The sequence below is a fragment of the Physeter macrocephalus genome, chromosome 6 (assembly GCF_002837175.3).
Source record: "Physeter macrocephalus isolate SW-GA chromosome 6, ASM283717v5, whole genome shotgun sequence".
Classification (NCBI taxonomy): domain Eukaryota; kingdom Metazoa; phylum Chordata; class Mammalia; order Artiodactyla; family Physeteridae; genus Physeter; species Physeter macrocephalus.
In genome coordinates, this window is record NC_041219.1 from 54,012,083 (window position 1) to 54,032,235 (window position 20,153).

Genomic DNA, 20,153 nt, shown 5'->3' on the forward strand with positions numbered 1-20,153 from the left:
GGGATGGTCAGGAGGGAGGGGAGGGAGGGGGTGGGAGGGATGGTTGGCGCTCCCTCCCCAGCAAGCACCTTTCTTGGTGCTTCTTTCAGAAGCGAGTTCTTTTCCTGACCAACGACTACTTCTTCACAGACATCAGTGACACGCCTTTCAGGTGAGGGGCCGGGTCTTGTTTGCAGGGGAGGGATGGGCGCAACATGAAAGCCAGCAGCTCAGGTGGGACTTTCAGGTCTGGGGGTGGATTTATTTATAGGTAGTTGGCAATTTTGTGGTAACAGAAAAAGACTCAGGTCTGCATTCTGAGGTCTGCACCTGCTCTGCCAGTGCAGCCTGGTGTGCAGTATAGCCCAGTGTGCAGGGCCTGGAGCTAAGCTTCCTGGGTTGGAATCCCAATTGCACCACTCACAGGCTGTGTGACCTTAGTCAGGTTTCTTAACCTCTGTGCTTTAGGTTCCTCATCTGTAAAACAGGGGTAATAACAGCTGTCTTTTGGCGGTACTGGGTGGATTAAATGACATGATCTACCTAGAGATTTAAGGCAATGCAATCATAAGCATTTGTAAGATGAAGATGGGATTTGAAGATCTCTCAGGTCCCCTCCCACCATATAAATATTCACTCTAGTATCATACAGTTTAGGGAACAAATGGCGCTTCTCTCTGAATTACCCATTTCTCAGTGAAGGGTGCTTCCCAGCCCTGACTGCTCCTGGAGCACCTGTGGGTCCTTGTAACATTGCCGGCATCCAGGCCCTCCTTCTTACCTCACTTGGAATTCCTGGGGTGGGCCCGGGCGCTCGTACCCTGTAAAGCCCCCCGACCCAAGTGGTTCAGGTATCCAGCCAAGGTTCAGAAACGATGCTCTTCCTGGCGAAGGCATGGTGGGATTCTCCAGTCAGGAAGGGCCTCCCGAGCGGGGAACGCGTGGGACACAGAGACCCCTCCCCATCCCTGGGGGCCCCGATAGGTCCAGGGTGAATCTGACAAAACGAGAGTGGAGGGGGCCCTTGTCCTGTCGTGTCCAGGGTCCTTCCCAGGAAAAAGGCTGATGACAAAACAGAAGTGCTGCCTGGGTTTTGGGGGGGACGCCGAGGGCCAGGGCGGGAGGGGGCTGGCCGTGCGCCCTGTCTGGGTGTGGGAGGCTCGGGAGGTCAGAGGACGAGGCTGGGCGGGGCCGGGCGCCAGCGGGTGGTGAGCCGGTGTCCTTCAATCTGCTAACAGTTTGGGAGTGGTGCTGTCCCGCGGCCACGGCGAATACGTCCTCCTGGGGAACACGTCTGTGGAAGAAGGTGGGTCGGCTGGCGCCCAGGACTGGCAGACAGTTCGGAGGAAAACTGGCTTCTCCGGGAACACGGGGCAGGGCCATCCCGGCAGGGGCCCTGCGGGCAGGGCTACGTGGCCAGAGGGGCCTGGTATCCCAGGTTCCAGGGCCCGCAGGGTCTGCTGGACAGTCGCCACAACCCGCAGAGTCTAAGACCTGCCAGACAGGTGGTCAGATTCCGGGCGGCCTTGCTGGACGGGGCGGGGGTTACCTGTCAGACCATCCAGAGGGAAAGAAGAGGCCTGGGAGGGTGAGTGGGCAAATCCGTAGCCGTTCGCTGGGGCTGCCCCCCCACACTGGCCGGCTTCTCTGTTCTGGGAGCCCTGCTCCACCCGGCGCCTCCAGGGCAGGGTCCCTCCTGGCCCTCCCGGCTCTCGCTGGCCCTGGGCTTGCGGCGGCCCCTCCCCCATCTCTGCCTCCGTCATCACACAGCTTCTCCCCTCGTGCGTCTCCGTTTTCCCTTCTTATCAGGACACCAGTGACCTCACCTGGGTTACATCTCTGCCACTGTCCTATTTCCAGATAAGGTCACGTGCACAGGGCCTGGGCTTGACACCTCACACATCTCTGGGGGACACGATTCCACCCGTAACAGGGAGCCTGTGGGATGTGAATGGGGAAGGGGGGAGGGGCGTTGCAAGAGGGTGGGAGAGAGGCCCTCCACCCCGACCCGCCCTGACTTGCCGCTGCCTGGGCGCCCTGGGAGGACAAAGCCCACGTGGGCCCTGGGACAGGTCAGGAGGTCCTCGGACGAAGCGGCCACAGCCCTTGAACCTCACATTCTGTCTGTTCTTCCATTTCCGACCCCTGAATCATCTCAGCCCCCGTCTTTCCCCTCCATCCATGTAGTTCTCTCTTTTTATTTTATTTTTTTTGCGGTACGCGGGCCTCTCACCGCTGTGGCCTCCCCCGCTGCGGGGCACAGGCTCCAGACGCGCAGGCTCAGCGGCCACGGCTCACGGGCCCAGCCGCTCCGCGGCACGTGGGATCCTCCCGGACCGGGGCTCGAACCCACGTCCCCCGCATCGGCAGGCGGGCTCTCCACCGCCGCGCCACCAGGGAAGCCCTGCCCTCCACCCGGATCACTCCCACTCTCTCCTGGAAACCACGCCCGCAGGTCTTCCTTCCCTGATCTTCTCCAGAGGGATCTTTCTATAAGTCCAAACTGGACAGTGCCGCTGCCAAAGACCTTCCGTGACCTGCGGCCCCTTTTCATCTCTCCTCGCCCGAAGCTTCAGGGTCCGCCCTGGGCTGTGCGGCCCCACCCTCTGACCCCAGCCCACCCAGACGCATCTGCGGGTCACTTTGCCGGGGGCTGTCCCAGGAGGAGCCTCCCCCAGGCTCCTGTCACGGCTCGTGTCCATGACGCCAGGACACCGTCCTTCCCTGTCTCCTACTGTCCCCCCAACAGCCAAACTCCCTGCGCCTCCTTCTTCCTTCCTCTTCCTCTTTTCCTCTTCCCAGACGTGCCCACATGTCACCACTGCAGGACAGAGGGTACATCCCTTACCCTCTCTGTGGTGAGACCCAGGGGCTTCCGGTGGGGAAGGCCGTCGCCCCGGAGCTGTCCGCCTGTGTCTGTCTGTCCAGCACCATGTTCAGTGACTCCACAGAGGCCCTCGGCATGTCCATCGTCCTTTCCTTCCATTAACAGACCTTAACTGAGCGCCAGCTTATCTCTGAGCGCCAGTGGGCCCACAGGAGGGCACCCGTCCGTTCAGTCGGTCGACAAACACGTGCTGAGCCCGCCGCCGCAGACGCGCGGGGCCCCGCGGCTCGGCTCGGCACGGGGAAGCCGGGGAAGCCGAGGTCTCCTTGAGGGCGATCCCGTCGGGCGGGTACAGGAGGCAGCGGGAAGGAAAGCGTTTCGGGAACAACGTGACCGTGACAACGGCGGGGTCTGTGCTGACCCAGCCGTCCTGTGGGTTGAGACTCCGCTCTGCCCCAGAACAGGGCAGGACCCGGCCCGGCCCTTCCCCGACGCTCTTTCCAGAGCGCTCGGCACACAAACTCTGGGCAGCGGGTGAGCGTGGACTTTGCTTTCAGGCCTGCACGACCTGCTTCACCCGGACCTGAGCCTGGCCAGCGACTGGTGAGGACGGGGGTTCGGGGCGGGGGCAACAGAGCAGGGTGCGGGCTCCGGGTAACGGGCTCCGGGTAACGGGCTCCGTGGGCTCCAGGATCTACTGCGTCACGGACACCAACCCCGAGCGCCGCAGGCTCACCCGGACCTGAGCCTGGCCAGCGACTGGTGAGGACGGGGGTTCGGGGCGGGGGCAACAGAGCAGGGTGCGGGCTCCGGGTAACGGGCTCCGTGGGCTCCGTGGGCTCCAGGATCTACTGCGTCACGGACACCAACCCCGAGCGCCGCAGGCTCAGCCAGCTGGAGGCCGTGGTCCGCTTCCTGACCGGGCGGGACCCAGCCCTGGAGTGTGAGTGTCTCTGCGGCCCCGAAGCTCGGGACTCTGTGGGGACAGTGGGCTGGGCGGGGGGCGGGGCCCCATTTGCAGACCTCACGATGGCTTAGGGAGAACAGGGAGTCCCCAGAGGAGAGGACAGAGCCAGGCTCACTGGGGCCACGCCGGTGACTGAGAGCTCTGGGACCTGCAGGGCCACCGGTGGGTCCCCACGGCAGGGAGCGGGGTCTCTCTAAGCGTCTGTCACCCAGGCACTGATAAGGCTCCCACAGTGAAGGGTGCTGGCCTGCCCATCAGGCCCGTCCCCACCCCCAGCCAGTAGCTGACGCTCTGTTCCCTCAAGACCTCGTCTCTTGGACGCTGTGTCGGTTGAGCGTCTCCTAAGCCGGGTTCCCAGGTGACCCCAAGTCCCTGCACTAATGCAGCTGGGGAGTCACAGGGCCACCCTCCACGTGGTCCCTCTTCTTCCTCTTTGGAAGGAGGCACGGGTCATCCCGTCCCATCAGTGTCCCACCCGGGAGAAGACCCCGCTTCCCGTGCCAGCCTGACAAGGCCTCATTCATTCATTCATTCATTCAGTCCACCCCCAAGTCTGCGCCGGGCCTGGGGCGCGGAGGGGCGGTGAAGCTACCAATGACCCACAGGCCAGGCCCTCGTGCTCACGGGGCCTGCGCCCTAGGGGAGAAGACAGGTGACCGGGAGGCGGCACGTGTGTCGATGCCGGGGGTGTAAGGCCGTGAGTAGGTGCCACAGGGGGAGAGGGGGCCGCTCTAACCGTGGTCGGGGGCCGCTCGTCAGGAGGCGTCACTGCAGCTGAGGACAGAAAGGAGCCACCGAGTGGATCTCCTCGGGGGTCATGAAAACGTTGTGCTGTGGAGGTGAGGGCTGCCCGTCTCGCTGCAAGTGTAAATGCCCAGACCGCACGCCATCGGTCGGGTGTGGGCTGGGTGGACCTCACCGCCCTGAACGTGAAGAATCTGAAGAATCGTGTTAGAGAGGCGGGGGGAAGAGAAGGGGCCGTCCACGCGAGTAGGGGGCGGGAGCATCCGGACCACGGTGTGCACAGGCCCCGAGGCAGGTTTAGGCGCTGGGGGAGGCGTGGGCACGACGGAGCCCGACGGCGAGAGGGAGGGGAGGGGAGGGCGGCTGGCGGCGGGCGGGTGAGCCTCCCAGGAGCTGCAAAGGCCCGGCAGTCCCTTGCTTCTGCCCACACGCTGGAGGCTGAGGACGCGGCCTCCTGGCCCCCTGAGCTGACCTCCTCCGGCTCGAAGCTCGTCTCGTGCCCGAAGTTCAGGGCCCCTGGGTGGGGGTGAGCTGAGCTCCCGACCACGGGGGCGGTAAGAGGGTGGTCTCCGTATTTTGCCCCAGGCGACGAGGAACTGCTGCAGGAGCTGCTGTTTGACGCGGTGGTGACGGCCCCCATGGAGGCGCACTGGACGGCACTGTCCCTCAACGCCTCCGAGTACGTCCGGGTGGGGCTGAGGGTCCCGCCCCTGGGGTCCCTGGGCTGAGGCGGGGCCTCCCGCTGTGTCCTTTGTCCTGAGAGGAGGATGGGAAGGTGTGGGATTGACAGCCCCGGGACAGCAGGGACTCGGCAAAGCTTCCACGAGGCCCCTGCTGCTGCCCCCTCCCCTCCCAGGGACCACCCAGCCCACACCCCGTGGCCCAGTTCCCAGAACCCCTCCCTTGGGGCCGGGCTCCGGCTGTGAGAGCCCATCAGCCAAGGGGCCCGGAGAGAGCGGTTCAAGACGACGGGGCCTCGTTTCCAGCAGGGAAGGTCGAGGCCCCATGCGCTACAAACGTGAGCCCTAGCCCCGAGGGTTTCCTCTCTCCCCTCTGCTCTCCTTTACCTGGGGCTCTGGTGTTTAGCAGGAAGGTAGAAAGAAGAGAGGAATGGACGTGCACGTGTGAGCACGCGTGTGCACGTGAGTGCCAGGAGGGTGTAAGGTACTAATGAGGTGAAGGATGCAGGGGCCACACCTGTTCCTGAACAGTAAGAGTCAACTTCGACGTCAGGATGACGTCAGACCTCTCCTAGTGCTGTCCTCGTGAAAACACCGACAGAATCTCATAGGAACAAACACCTGTTTAAAAAGCAGGATGCAGAACAGTGCCTGGTGGTACGCTACCATTTCTATTAAAGGGGGAAAAACATAATACAGAGGGGTGTGTATGTATAAAATATCTATGGAAGGCTATATAGGAAACAGTTCTCACTGGTTGCTTCTGGTTAGAAGAATGGGTAACTGAAACAGGGACGGAGGGACACTTTTCACTATATAACTTTTTGATACCAGTTTGAGCCATGTGACTGTATTATCTCTTCAAAATTAAATAAAACTAAAGAATGAAGAAGAATACAGAGAGCCAGGCACTGTTCCAAGTACTTAGTGTACATTAAGCCTTTTGAGCCTCACCACAACCCTACAATATAGGTCCTGTCATTATCCCCACTTTACAGATGAGGAAACCAAGGCAGCATGAGATAAGTAATTTGCCCAAGGTCATCTGCCTCATAAGTGGCCAAGCTGGAGTCAAAACCAGGCAGCCTGTTTCCAGGGTCCAGACTCTTGGCCCCTGTACTGTCCTGCCTTCTACAGTGGGGGCTGGTTCACTAGGTTTGGGTAGAAGACACAATCTTTATCTTTCCAAGTTCAGAAATTAGCTGGTTTTTTTTTAATGTTGGGAAACATTGAGGAACACATATTCTTGACCAGGGAAAGAATATTTCAGGAAAGATGACCTGGGGTCATCGAAACAGCATGGTACTGGCAGAAAAACAGAGACATAGATCAATGGAACAGAACTGAGAGCAGAGAAATAAACCCACACATATGTGGACAGCTACTGTTTGACAAAGGAGCAAAGAATATACACTGGAGAAAGGATAGTCTCTTTAACAAATGGTGTCAGGAAAACTGGACAGCCATAAGCAAAAAAAAAAAAGAAAGAAAGAAAAGAAGCTAGACCACTGTCTCACACCATACACAAAAATCAGCCTAAATGGATTAAAGACTTTAATGTAAGACCTGAAATCATAAAACTCCTAGAAGAAAACCTAGGCAGTATGAAGTTCATTCCGAAGAACAGGCAAGAATAGCCAGGAAAATGCTGAAGAAGAAAGGCAACAAAGGAAGGCTGGTCCCACAAGATAGTAAAACGTTACAGAACCTCTGCAATTTATAAAGTGTGGTTTTGACACAGGAATAGAAGGGCAGACCAAGGGAATGGAAAAGAAAATCCACAAATTCATCTAAATGAATGTGGAAACTTAGTGTATGACAAGGGCATCGTGTCAGACCAGGGAGGGAAAGATGGACTATGTAATACTAACCGGTTTGAGAGCCATCTGCAGAGCGATAACGCTGTATTCTTTCCTCACACCGTATACCTGGATAAAGTCCAAATGACTCAGAGATTTAAATGCAGAAAATGAAACCATATAAGCGCTAGAAGAAAACATGAGCCAGTTGCTCTACAATCTAGGAGTGGGGAAAGCTTTCCCAACGATGGCTCAGAATTCAGAGCAATAACGGAATGACTGATAAATTTAACAACATAAAATGTTTATTTGGCAAAAAAAAAATATATACAAACACGAGCAAGGGGAAAAGAGAAAGGACAAACTGGAAAAATGTTGGCAACTTAAAAAAACAAAGAAAAAGTGACTGCGCCTATATTATATATTCGTGATAGGTAACTTCAACAATAGAGAAGTGAAAGACCAACCACTTACGGGGAAAATGACCAAGAGACAGTTCAGAGACTTCATGCAGCTAGTCCTCAGTTTTATGAAAAAGTGCTCAATCCAGCTCATAATAAAAGGATTTTGCAAATTGAAGGTGGACTGAGGTTGCCCTTGTCATTTAGACTGACAACGATTTACGTTTGTTGACGGGCGTTGTGACGAGACTGGGGAATCAGACACTCCTGTGCTCTGTTGGTGGGAATGCAAAATGTTTCAAAGCCTGTGCAGGGGAATCTGACAGTGTCTACCAAAGTGACATACGCATTTACACTCTGGCCAACGATCCCGCTGCTGGGAATGAATCCCAAAGACATACACGTGAGCTATTCGTTACAGCACTGTTTGTAACGGTAAAAGATTGGAAATAACCTAAATGTCCATCAGTAGGAGCCTAGTTAAATAAACCCTGGTGGCTCCACCTGATGGAATACTGTGTAGCCTTGAAAACTGAGAACTATATATATTGCCATGCAAGGTCTCAGCCATGGAGCAAACTGTGTATAATAATACCCTGCTGTTTATCTAAAAGAGAAAATGCAAATATATCTTCATTGTTATTTACACGTATATAAACATATGTACGTATGTGCATATATATCTACATATTTTAGTGGAAAAATAAACAAGTAAACAAAAAAGGTCACTTGTAGGGAGAGTGAAGGAACAGAGGGATATGGAGACAGAAACAGACTTCTGAATATGCCTTATTTTGCATATTTGACTTTGGAACCATGTAAATGCTTTATATCATTATAAAACAAAATTAAATTTTAAGAAATAAGCTCTAAAAATCTCAAAGCAGATGAAACAAATAAACCTGGTTGTGTATCAAGCTCGTGCAATAACCACACATCAGGGACTTCTTTCAAGGGACTTGGAAACACAGAACTGTAAACACTAAACAAATAAAATCTTAAAAACTGTGTTCAATAGGCACATTTCTAGAAACGATATTTATTGGCACTGTTATTCTCAAACTACATGGATAGACAGAGCACAGAGTATCGTTAATGTCATTAGGAACAAGATTTTCAACACACGAGAAAAGAGGTGCAAATTTTTTAAATCAAAGAAGTTTAGATGGGACCCTAAGTATGAGTTGGAAATATCAATGAACTCATGTATTTTCCCTGAAAGAAACAAAGAGGGGATCCTCGTCCACTGAAAGGACCAACCTCGGTGAGCACCCCAGACCCAGCTTGTGGACTCCCAATGTCCACGTTAAGAAGTTCTCATTGAAATGAGTCAGTGATCCCTGGAGAAGTGTCTGATTCCAGGTCAGGGGCAAGGGGTGGACAGAATGAGCTGGGGGCACCTTGTCATCCCAGGAGCAAGTCACCAAAGACTAAGGAGGTTTTGCCAGCAGGACGTCAGAGCTGCACTGAAGGGGCTGTCACCGGCCAGACGAGAGGCAGTCAGAGCAGCACCGCTGGTAACAACAGCAGCGGGTGAGAGCACATTAAACGTGCTAAAATCCTGTGTTCAAAGTAATACTGAAGGAAAAATCTTCTTGGTCATCTTTGGAAGATGTTAGGAAACCAATTCATACTTGTACAAACTGGTGAAGAGACAGAGACACAATTCTTTATCCTGCCTCTTCTTACAAATTATGCCTCAGGATAAACAGATATTGAGGAGAAGTTTTTCTTTAGTCAAGTATAAATAGAATAAAGAAGAAACCAAGGGGGCTTCCCTGGTGGCACAGTGGTTCAGAATGCGCCTCCCAATGCAGGGGACACAGGTTCGAGCCCTGGTCCGGGAAGATCCCACATGCCGTGGAGCAGCTAAGCCCATGCGCCACAACTACTGAGCCTGCGCTCTAGAGCCCGTGAGCCACAACTACTGAGCCCTCGTGCCACAACTACTGAAGCCCGCATGCCTAGAGCCCGTGCTCCTCAGCAAGAGAAGCCCGTGCACCTCAACAAAGAGTAGCCCCTGCTCGCCACAACTAGAGAAACCCCGCGTGCAGCAATGAAGACCCAACACAGCCAAAAATAAAAAACAAAACAAAACGGTGAAATGTCACCTTATACCTGTTGGAATGACTATTATCAAAAAGACAAGCAATGACAAGTGTTGGTGAGGATGTGGAGAAAGGGGAACCAATGCAGGGGACACAGGTTCGAGCCCTGGTCCGGGAAGATCCCACATGCCGTGGAGCAGCTAAGCCCATGCGCCACAACTACTGAGCCTGCGCTCTAGAGCCCGTGAGCCACAACTACTGAGCCCTCGTGCCACAACTACTGAAGCCCGCATGCCTAGAGCCCGTGCTCCTCCGCAAGAGAAGCCCATGCACCACAACAAAGAGTAGCCCCTGCTCGCCACAACTAGAGAAACGCCGCATGCAGCAACGAAGACCCAACACAGCCAAAAATAAAAAACAAAACAAAACAGTGAAATGTCACCTCATACCTGTTGGAATGACTATTATCAAAAAGACAAGCAATGACAAGTGTTGGCGAGGATGTGGAGAAAGGGGAACACTTGTGCACTGTCGGTGGGAACGTAAACTGATTTTGACCCTATGGAAAACAGTAGGGAGGTTCCTCAAAAAATTAAAAATAGAACTATCACAGGACCCAGCAATCCCTCTTCTGGGTGTTTATCCAAAGAAAACAAAAGCAGACTATTGAAGAGATATCTGCACCCTCCTGTTCACTGCAGCCTTATTCACCGTAGCCAAGACATGGAAACAACCCAAGTGTCCGCCGATGGATGAATGGATAAAGAAGGTGTGGTGTGTATATTCAATGGAATATTACTCAGCCTTTAAAAAGAAGAAAATCCTACCATTTGCAACAACATGGATGAACCTAGAGGGCGTTATATTAAGTGAAACAAGTCAGACAGAAAAAGATGAATGCTGTGCGGTATCACTTACACGTGAGGTCTAAAAAAAAAGTGTAACCCATAGAAACATGGGGGAGAAAAACGGTTGCTGGGGGCTGGCGGTGGGATACACGGGGAGAGGCTGGTGAAGGGCACGGACTTCCAGCTGTAAAATGAGTAAGGCCTGAGGGTGGCGCTTCTAGCTGCAACACTGGATTGTGTAACTGAGACTAGCTGAGGGAGTAGAACTTAAATGTTCACACGCGCGCGCCGTGTGCGCACACGCGCGCCCGCGATGGAGGGAATCCTCTCACGGTGTGTACCTACGTCAAATCACCATAATGCACGCTTCAACTATCTTACAGCTTTATGTCCGTTATACCTCAGTAAGGTTGAAATTTCAAAAAAGGTGACCGTGCCGGGGGGTGGGGCATGGTCCTCAGAGAGCCGCTGCGGGACCGGGCGAAGGGTCGGCGCCCTCCAGCCCGCGGGCTCGCCCAAGTCTTGTTGGCAAAGGCGTGAGGTCTGCCCAGACTCCTCTTGGTGGGTGGGTGTGGACAGTCTTCTCCTTCCCCATCTCAGGAATAAGGCAGACATTTGAAAAGGGCTTCACATGGCGAGGTACTAAGTGTGTGCGGGTCACAAGGAGTCACTTTCCGTAGGTCCCGGGACAAAATCCCTCTTCCTGGGGTCCTTCTGTCTTCCAGAGCTAACTCCCCGCTCAGCTGCGTGCACGCGGAGGGGCGGAGGCCCAGGGGACCCACGATCGAGGGCAGGTGCGGCCCAGGGGTGCTCACGGCGGACGGCCAGCATGCAGCATCCCCGCGAGAGACCAACCACCTGCCCCCACCCACCGCCGTGGGGGGCCCCGGCGCTGGGAGAGGCCTGCAGGCCCTCCCGGTCCCCCCGGCTCTCCTCCCCGGGCCCGCGATGATGACTTGTGCCCTGTCTGCCCGCAGTGAGTCCAAGCGTGCGGTGGACATGGCCTTTCTGGGCACCCGGGCCGGCCTCGTCAGAAGCAGCCTGTTCGTGGGCTCCGAGAAGCTCTCTGACAAGTGAGTCCTGCCGGGGGCCAGGGAGCGGGGTCCCTGGGGTGCCCCCGTGGCTTGCGGGCAGACCTGTGCTGGACTCCAAGGGTACGGGGGGAGGAAGGGCTCGGGTTTACGGACCGGGACAGCCGGAGGAGCGCCCCTTCCAGCCGGGCTTGCTCCCGTCCTGGGCTCACCCCCGTTCCCTCCCAAGAGGGGGACCAGACGCGGGCTTCCCGCCGGGACAGACCTCTGAGCGACGGGCTGAGTCTTACGGCCGCGCCCGTCCTTTGCCGACGACTTTGCCCTCCCCCAAGCCCGAAATGCTCGGATGGGGGTGACTCTGCCCCCCCACCCTGGAGACAGTTCTGGACGTCGCCACTGGGGAGGGCAGGGGGTTGCTGCTGGCATCCAGTGGGGAGAGGCCCGGGGGGCTGCTGCATAGCCCGCGGTGCACCGGCCGGCCCCCAGCGGTTGCCGGGCCCGAAACATCAGCGGTGCTGAGGCTGAGAAGCCCCGCCCCCAGCACAGCCACCCGGGACCAGCCCGCCGGGGCGTCCCACCCGGCACTGCAGCAAAGGGGGTGCCCGGGGGAGCATGCTGGGGGTAGGGGAGCGAAGCCGCCTGCCACTCTGCAGACCACGAGACTCAAGTAGGTGGGCCCGCCGGACACCTGGGGGAACAGCCAAGAGGTCTCCTGCGCAGACCTGACCCCAGCGTCCTCGCCTCCCGCCCACCCACGGCCCCAGGAGGGCGCCATCCGGGGGTCTTCCTCACGGACTCCAAGACAGACTCGCCATTTCCAGGAAGCAGAGGCTTCTAGGAAGAGGCATTAAGAGGCCCTCCCCCTCCCCACTCCCTCGCTGAGAGGTGGAAACCCAGGAAGCACCCTGCCTGGCCAGCCCTTCCTCCGCCGGTTAGAGGCACGGCAGGTGACCCAGGTGGACCAGAGCCAGCGGGAGAACTGCAGGCTCGCCCGAAGGCCTCGAGCCACCTGGGAACTTTCCTCCCCAAGCTCATCACCCTCGTCCCCTTAAACTTCCTCCCCCAGTAGGAAAAACGCCCATCCACATCTTCCTGTGGCCCAGGTTGGCCCGGGGACCAACCGGGCAGTGTGAGGGGAGGGTCTCGGATACCCCCGCGCCCTCTCCAAAAGGCTTCCAAGAGCGGAGGAGGGAAGTCGGTACAGACAGGCCCTCCCGAGTCATGAACCAGCCCCACGAACGGCCGCGCGTGCACTGCACACCTCCAGGGGGCTCCCCTTGCCTGGGCCCTGGCGTCACTGCAGCCCAGGACGGTGCAGCCACGCAGCTGGGCTTCTGAGAGCCCTGAGCCGAGCACGCCCAGAATCAGACCTCAGTTTTCCACCTGCAGGGTGTCCACAGTCACTCTTGTAATCCCTCTACCAGATTCTCCCTGCTTCCCTCCCAGTCTGCTGGGCCACACTCCCTTCTGTCGGCGGGCTGAGCCCGGCAGCGCAAAACCATAATTAGCAAAAGGTAGAGCTGCCCCCAAAGAAGACTCTACTGCCTGTGGCGGTAGCTGTTGCAGTAACCGTTTGGGGGAATTTATGACCCTCTATGACTATACAGTTCCCTCCTGCAGACGTGCTAATCAGCTTGACAGAGAAAAATTAGACTGTACCCCCAAAGAAATGAACCCTGCAGGCAAGGAGTGTACAGAGAGGTGGAAAGGCTCTTTCATCACACAGGCCCTCCACTCTTCCTACGATGTGCCCTCACATGCACCAGCATCTGATCCTGGAAAAGGCGGGGATTTCTGGGGAGCGTCCTCTGGGGCAGCACCCATTCGGGGGCTAATCTTTTCTTCTGCAACCCCACCAAGGCAGAGGGGAGCCGCTCCCCTGGCCCAGCCAAGATGGCCTCGTAGGAACGAGGAGATAGGGAAGACCGTGCTCCCGGACCTGGGGGAGGTGCCAGACCCTTCTCCTTGCAGGAGGTTCCTGACGCCGGCGGACGAGGCCAGCATGTTCACCCTGGACCACTTCCCTCTGTGGTACCGCCAGGCCGCCGAGCGGCCTCCGGGCAGCATGGTCTTCAACCTGTACTCGGCAGGGGGACCAGGTAATCTGCACCCCAACTCCAGGGCGGGGGGCCAGGGCGTCCCTCCTCCGGTACCGCAGCGAGATACAGGACCGAACGTCCAAGACCTCGGCGTCCCCTCGCCCCGCTGGCCTCCACCTGCGCCCTGGGTGGATCATTTCATTCCCTGGCCCGCAATCGACGAGGCAGTTTAAAAGTTCAACCCTAACAAAGGAAAGGGGTTTGACCCGAAAGTCAGGAAGAGCTGGACTCTGGCCCAAATTCCGCCTAGGAGGACATTGGGACAGTCGGTCTCCGGAGACTCTTGTATTTCCAGACATCTGAGTGTTCCTGAGGTCGCTCAAACCATGAAAGGAGCAGACTTTATTCCGTGGGGGGCTGCTGTACTGTCTGGAAGAGACTATATCCCAGGAGGGCGGCTGAGCCCTGGCCTGCTCCCCGGCAGCGCCTGGTAATAACGGGGCGCCTCCCGGCCGCCGGGCCTCTGGGGGCTACAGGGCGTGAGGTGATGGCTGACTGGGCCTCAGGCACCCAGCCAGCACAGGCCTGCTAGTCCAAGGGCCAGGGGGGCTCAGAGCTGGGGCCCCCAGCTCCCAGCCCGGCCCCCACTCTGAGAAATAAGCCGAACGGGAAACGGTAAGTGGCTTTAACAGAGCGCCAAGAAAGCCGCACAACGTTTAGGACAGAAAGGACCTTGGAGCCGCAAAGCCTCACCCTCTCAATTCGCGCTTGAAGTGACCACGGCCCAGAGAGCGTCCAAGAGTCACGTCTGGGGGTCCTGACCTCAGCACCGTGGGGGGAGGGGCCTGCAAGTATCCTCCTCGTCCCGGCCGAGCGAGCCGAGGTCGGGGGTGAGGAGCGGAGACGTGGGGAAGAGGGCGGCCAGGAGCCGACTTGGGGGGAAGGCTTGTCCTGCCTCCAGGCCGCCCGCCCGCCAATAGCCTCCTGCCACCGCCGCCACCAAAACCACCCTCAAGCCGCCCGATGGGAGCCCCCCCGAGCTGAGCTGCCGGGGGCTCTCTCCGCACTTCACTGTGTGTAAGGCGGGAGGGGGTGCTGGGGCGCGCCGCGAGGGGCCCCTTCCCGCACTGGCCCCCGAGCCACAGAGGCAGCTCCCCCTTCTGGCGCCACCCGCAACAGGAGGGCCCCACGGGGTCCCGGGGGGTCTGGGGTGAGGCCCTGCCCTCCCCGACGGTGACGGGCTCCCCCCTGCCCACGGTGTCACCGGGTGAGCCTGCTGGCTGCCGGGGAGCTCTCTGGGGCAGGGGCAGGAGGGTGGTGGGCGAGAGGAGAGAGCGAGATGAGGAGGGGCGGCTGGGGCCCACCAGGCGGGGGGACCCTGCACCCTCCCATCCTCCCCCAAAGGGAGAAACCGACTATTGTAATGGGGGGCACCCCTGAGGAGGTGGAGGGACGGCTGCAGGGGGAGGGGAGGGCCCCGCCCCCGCCCCCGCCCGCCCCCGCCCGCCCAGGCTGACTGCAGCCCTCCGCCTGGGCCCGGTGGGCGAGCTCTGCCCACGCGGAGCTGCCTTTTGCAGTCGGTGCCGAGAAACCTGCCAGCACAGAGCAGAGTCCCGGCGAAGCCCCGGCGGCTCAGGCCTGGTGCCCCTGCATCCAAAGCCCTGCTTCCTGGGCCAGCCCCTGGGCCTGCCCGCCTACCACCTGGCAGCTGGCTCATTCACCCGGGTGCCCGGTGACCCAGGCCCTGAGGTCCCCGAGATCCCCAGAGACTGCATCATCAGCGCCCCACACCTTCGCTTGGGTGTCTCCTCCGAGCCCGTGGAGCACGCACAGCGGGTCCGTCCTGAAAGCAGCTTGCGGCCGGGAGCGGTGCGGGGGTCGTCCCATCAGGATCGTCCGGATATTTCTAGAAGCAAGGCGGGGAAGCCAGCTTCTGCGGCTATTGTGGTCTCTCGTGTCTTCGTCATGGCCGATTCCTAGAGCCAAGGACGACCTTATATCGTGTCGGTTCCTAGAATCAGAGTAATTTCTGATTTCTGTGAGATACGTGGTTCCAGCGAGGTGGGATGTAATCCTGGCAAAACAGCAGATACGAGAAACCAGTGGTGGATGTAAGTTTCACCACGACTGACACTGTTAAGAGTCTCACGACCTGTTGGTTTCAAGCAGCGTTTGATGTAAAGGCATTCTAACAAGCGAGCACGTGGTAGAACCGTGCCCCTCTCTCGGGGTTTTTAGTGACGCACTTGATCCGTCGACAAGAGTGCCTTGTCCAGGGCTGTAAAATCCAGAAGCCGCGGGCACGTGCTCGTCCGCGCCTCTCAGAGCCAGAAAGCTCTGTGCTGGTGCAGAGCTGAAGCTGCCACCTGAATTGTGCGCCTGGCGGCCTGGCTCTCCGAAGAGGGGGGGAGGTACCTCCAGGCAGGTCCCGGAGCCTGGCTGTGTCCCAGACGTGCAGCGACCAGCCGGGCAGTGGCATGCAGGCCCCCAGGATTCACGGGGCACCTCGGACGTGTCAGATGCCAGCAAGCCTTCTGTGCCCATCGCAGCCCTGGCGTCTGGCTTCCCGAAGGGGCTGTCATTGTCACCTTGACTCATGTAACTGATGAAGGACAACGCAGGGTCAGCCAGCGCTGCGTCCGGGAGCGCAGCCCGTCCCCGGCTCGAAAGGGCCCCTTGATGCCACGCGAGTCTGCTGGGGGGGTCCCCGCGGGGTCCCCGAGCTCTAGTGGGGCAGCCGCATGCAGACAGCTTTGCCGCCCTGAGACAGAGCAGACCCGCAGCGTCAGGGACCTGACGGTGCGGCGCTGTCCAGGCGGCCAGGGGCCACCACGCACTGACCTGGCAGCTTCGGAGCTGCACGGAGAGGTGGGCGGCACCCGGCACATAGGAGGCAAGCGCGAGGCGCTCCACGAAGACCCGAGGTGGTGGTAGCAGGCAGCCTCCCGGGCGGCCCCTCGCTCGCTCAGGGAACGCCCTAGCCTGCCGTTTACTGGGCTTCCCAGCCCACGCCGCCACCCCGGCTCCTCCTCAGACGCAGAGAAAGTGACTGGACAATTTTCCCCCCAGAAAATACAGGCAAGCCGACGGTGGTGACCGTGAGCACAGCCGTAGCCGTGACCATGGACAACAGGACAGCCATCGCTGCAGGTAGGAGCTGCCCCTGGGCGCTGCGGCCGGGCAGTTGTGAGTCCGAGTCGAGAACGAGGCACAAGCGATGGGGGCGGCCCCGCGCGTGGTTTGCGGGGGCCACGGTCTGTATGTTTTCCCAGATGAAATGTGGGGCTGAGGGGAGGCGGAGTCTTCCTGAGCCGTTTTGTTTATACAGCTGTGAGGCCTTAGATCTGACAGAATTCATGCAGTAAACTGAAGCCCAGAGAGGTTGAGAGATCTGCTCAAGGTCACACGGGACAGAGACCGCCCAGACCTCCTTCCCACCCTCTTCGTGTCGCTTCCGCCTCCACTGCCCACTGAGGGGAGGAGTGGGCTTGTGACTCAGACCCTAAAGTCCGAGCCCGTCCGTGAGTCCAGTGCTCCCGTGCACGTTCTCATCCAGCCCGGGGGGTGGGTGACCTGGTTTGGCCCCATTTTACAGATGAGGAGACTGAGGCCCAGAAACGTTATTTGCCCAAAGTCCCACAGCTAATAGTCAATGACGCTAGAATTTAAGCTCAGATCGCCTCTCTCGAAGGCCCAGGATCACGAGCCTTTGCTGCAATTGGCCACAGAAGCCATGAGAGACCCCGGGGAGCCTCACGAGCTGCCCCGGCTTCGTAGCTTTGTGGAGCCTAAGAAGGGCCTGGGCACCCCTGCCCACTCGTCTGAGAGCCCTGAGGATCCTGCCCTCGGCCCCCGCGTCTCAGGCCCCGCCGTGTTCTGAGAAGCTGTGAGGTCCTCACGGCTCTCAGCCATCCGGGGCACTGGGGTCGGGCGCCTGCGTCGTGGGGGACCCCACAGCTGCCAGGGGCAGGCGAGCAGGCCCCTCGTGTCTTCTCCCCCAGGCTGAGTGCAGGGCAGAGGGCAGGGAGGAGCGGCCCAGCAGGCAGGCGGCCCCTTTGTCCGCCCGCCCCGGCAAGGGCACGGCCGTCCACGCTGGGATGGAGGAGGGAGGGAAGGGCTTGCTCTGGTTGCTCGGAGCCTCGTTTGGAGACACGTGTGTCACAGGGGTCCTGAGGCTGCGCCGCCGGGCGCTTTGGAGGGACCCGTGCCTTCCCAGCCGCCTCTCTGTCCTTCGCCTGGCCTGCTAATCCCAGACCCTCCAGACTGTCCCGTAGCCCCTGCTCCCTCCATGACGTGGCCTCCTCAGCTCCCGCACGCGCGAAAGCCCAGCAGACAGAAGGCTCGCGGGGTCAGCCTGCTGGCTGCGCTCCCCCGCGCTCTGCAATTATCTGACATCATTTTTAACTCAGCGCCGCATTAGAGCCAGGAGGGGTTGCCATGGAAACCGTGTCCGGGTGCCTCTGGTTTAACTCACTGCAGACCATCGCTCTGACGCTCGGGGGGCACGGATGTGATAGGACAGGGATGAGGCACTGGAGACCTTTATGCTTCAGTTATTTTTTTTCCAGTCTCCTTTTGTAATTCCCTCTTCCTAGCCTGTGGCTCGGCCTCCCTGGCCCCGGAGCAGCTAGCGTGTGTGTGCTGCGCTGGCAGTTCCTTTCCTCGTGTGTTCTGCGACGGACAGGCTGCACGTTCGATGTTTGTGCCCTGGGCTGGGGAGGAGGAGGAAGGGCAGCTAGGGGGACAGGCAGATGAAAGAGGGGGCGTCGTTTAACCTCTAAGCAGGTATTTCTCAACCGTTCAAGCAAAATTTCTAGGAATCTACTGTTTTGATCAGGATCCGCTTTCAAGTCTCTGTGCCGTCCAGGCCCCGCTCGGGAAACATTGCCAAGTGTCGTGGCGGTGCCATAACCTGCAGGTGTGCTTCCCCAGCCCAGCGGCCTCTGGGCAGAGGGCCTGCTGTCTGGAGCTGCCTGCCGGCTCCTCTCCTCGGAGTTCCGCCTGCGTGCGCACGGCCCGGCCTTCAGACCGCCGGGCGCGCTCACAGCGGCGCCTCTGCGCGTTACCCACACCTGGGCGGGCTGCGCGGGCGGTCCTCTGCCCCCGTGGGGCCTGGTCTCCCAGCTCTGCCGTACCAGTCAGGGCTGCGGGAGGGCGCTTCTCCCCAGTTACCCCCACCCAGGAACGGGTCCAGCCGAACTCCTGGAACAGGGACCTGCGGGCTCCCTTCTCCCCCGGGGTTAGCTCCTGGCTCGCTGGGGTGTCAGCCAGGGGAGGGCTCCTGGCTAGGAGAGAATCCCGTCTTGGTCTGAAGACCGTGACCCGTGAAGCCCGGGCCCGGCCAGTCAGGCGGGGTGGGCCACGCGGGCCCCAGGTGGGCGAACAGCCGGAGGCCTTGCCGTCCGCTCACTCCTCCCCCGGCCCCCGGCCCAGCCCTCCAGTCCTCAATCCCGATCCGGCGCCTGCGGAGCCCTGAGGGGGGGCCGTCTGTACGTCAGCCTCAACAGCACGGGACGTTAAGCGGGGCTCGTCCTGCAAACCCAGCGACACCCCTGCGAGGCTGGTGAAACCTAGTCCCCTAAACTGCTCCCGGCTGGCGCCCCGCCCGGCAGGCAGCGGGAGGGCCCCCAGGGCCAAGGCGCGCCCCCCCGCCCCCCCCCCCCCCGTGGCCGGCCGCCCTTGACCGCGGGGCAGCCTGGCTCGGAGGGGGCTCCGCGCTCCCCCGCCGCCCTCCCGGGGGCGCCCCACGGCCGGGCCTCGGGCGGGAGCTGCCGTCCTCCCTAGGGGCCCGGGGACACCCTGTGCGCCCATCCGGGGGGGGTCAGGGGTCAGGGGCCACCCCCCGCTCCTGGCTCCTGCGTCCCCTCCCGCGCAAGGAAACCAGGAAGCGCATAGGAAAATACAGGCTTTATTGCTCATCTGAAACAAGCCAGAAATATAATTTTGCCTTTAAAAATCTTCTGTCTTAGCCTGAAGACACCACCACTGACAACGTCCAGCCTCCCCTGACTCCCCTAGAAAACCCCCAGGTCTGGTGTCGGCTGGCGCCCCAAAAGAAGGAAGACTGCGGGCCGGCCCGGTGGGCAGCCCGCACCCGGCCCCCTCCGTCCCCGTCGCGCCTCAGAACCGTGTTCTGACGGCCTCCCCCGAGCCCCTCCCTGGACCCCCGGCCGAGGCCGAGCCAGAAGCCGGCCTGCTGGCAGCCGGGCCTCCGCAAGCGGCGGGGAGGCCGAGGTCCTGCGGAGGGAGGCCCGGGACTCGCCAGGATCGCACCCCCCAGGAGCGCGGGCCTCGGAAGGGGGGCCGGTGAACCCCACCCTGCACTGCCCCTCCCACGCCCACCCCCAGCCTCTGTCCCTTTGGGGGGGTTACAGGTAACGAGCAGCTGGGCCGCTGGGCCCTTGCTCTGGTGTGGGCCCCAGCGCGGGTGCCGCGAGGGCTCCGGGAAGCCAGACTGAGCTGACGGAACGCTGGGAAAAGGACGCCATTACTGCGACCTCTGAGCAGAGCGGGGGGGGGGTCCTTTCCCCGCTCCCGGGGTCTGTTTGGCATTTGCTGGCAGGAGGGTGACAGGGGACGAGGCAGCCCCCGCCCTGGGGGTCGCGGGCCCAGAGATGCCGAGGGCGGGCGTGGCAGCGGGGGGTGCAGAGCCACAGCGGTTCTCGGGCCGCAGGCTGTGGGGGGGTGCGGGCCCCCACGGGGCCTCTGGCAGGGACGTACTTCGGCGCGCTGAGGATGAGTCCGGTGGTGCGTGGCCGGGCTCTCGGGAGGCCACCATCCACACACGCTG

The 20,153-nt window shown here is 59.8% G+C and overlaps 1 protein-coding gene across 1 annotated transcript in view; it reads left to right on the forward strand.

Moving 5' to 3' along the window:
* CACNA2D4 (calcium voltage-gated channel auxiliary subunit alpha2delta 4) overlaps positions 1 to 20,153 on the forward strand; it is a 101,747-nt gene that overhangs the window by 46,661 nt on the left and 34,933 nt on the right. The window contains exons 21-28 of the mRNA XM_024128972.1: positions 90 to 151; positions 1,218 to 1,285; positions 3,364 to 3,409; positions 3,652 to 3,749; positions 5,103 to 5,196; positions 11,271 to 11,366; positions 13,296 to 13,423; positions 16,433 to 16,513. Of these exons, the coding sequence (XP_023984740.1) occupies positions 90 to 151; positions 1,218 to 1,285; positions 3,364 to 3,409; positions 3,652 to 3,749; positions 5,103 to 5,196; positions 11,271 to 11,366; positions 13,296 to 13,423; positions 16,433 to 16,513 (673 nt within the window). The remainder of the gene's footprint in view (positions 1 to 89; positions 152 to 1,217; positions 1,286 to 3,363; positions 3,410 to 3,651; positions 3,750 to 5,102; positions 5,197 to 11,270; positions 11,367 to 13,295; positions 13,424 to 16,432; positions 16,514 to 20,153) is intronic.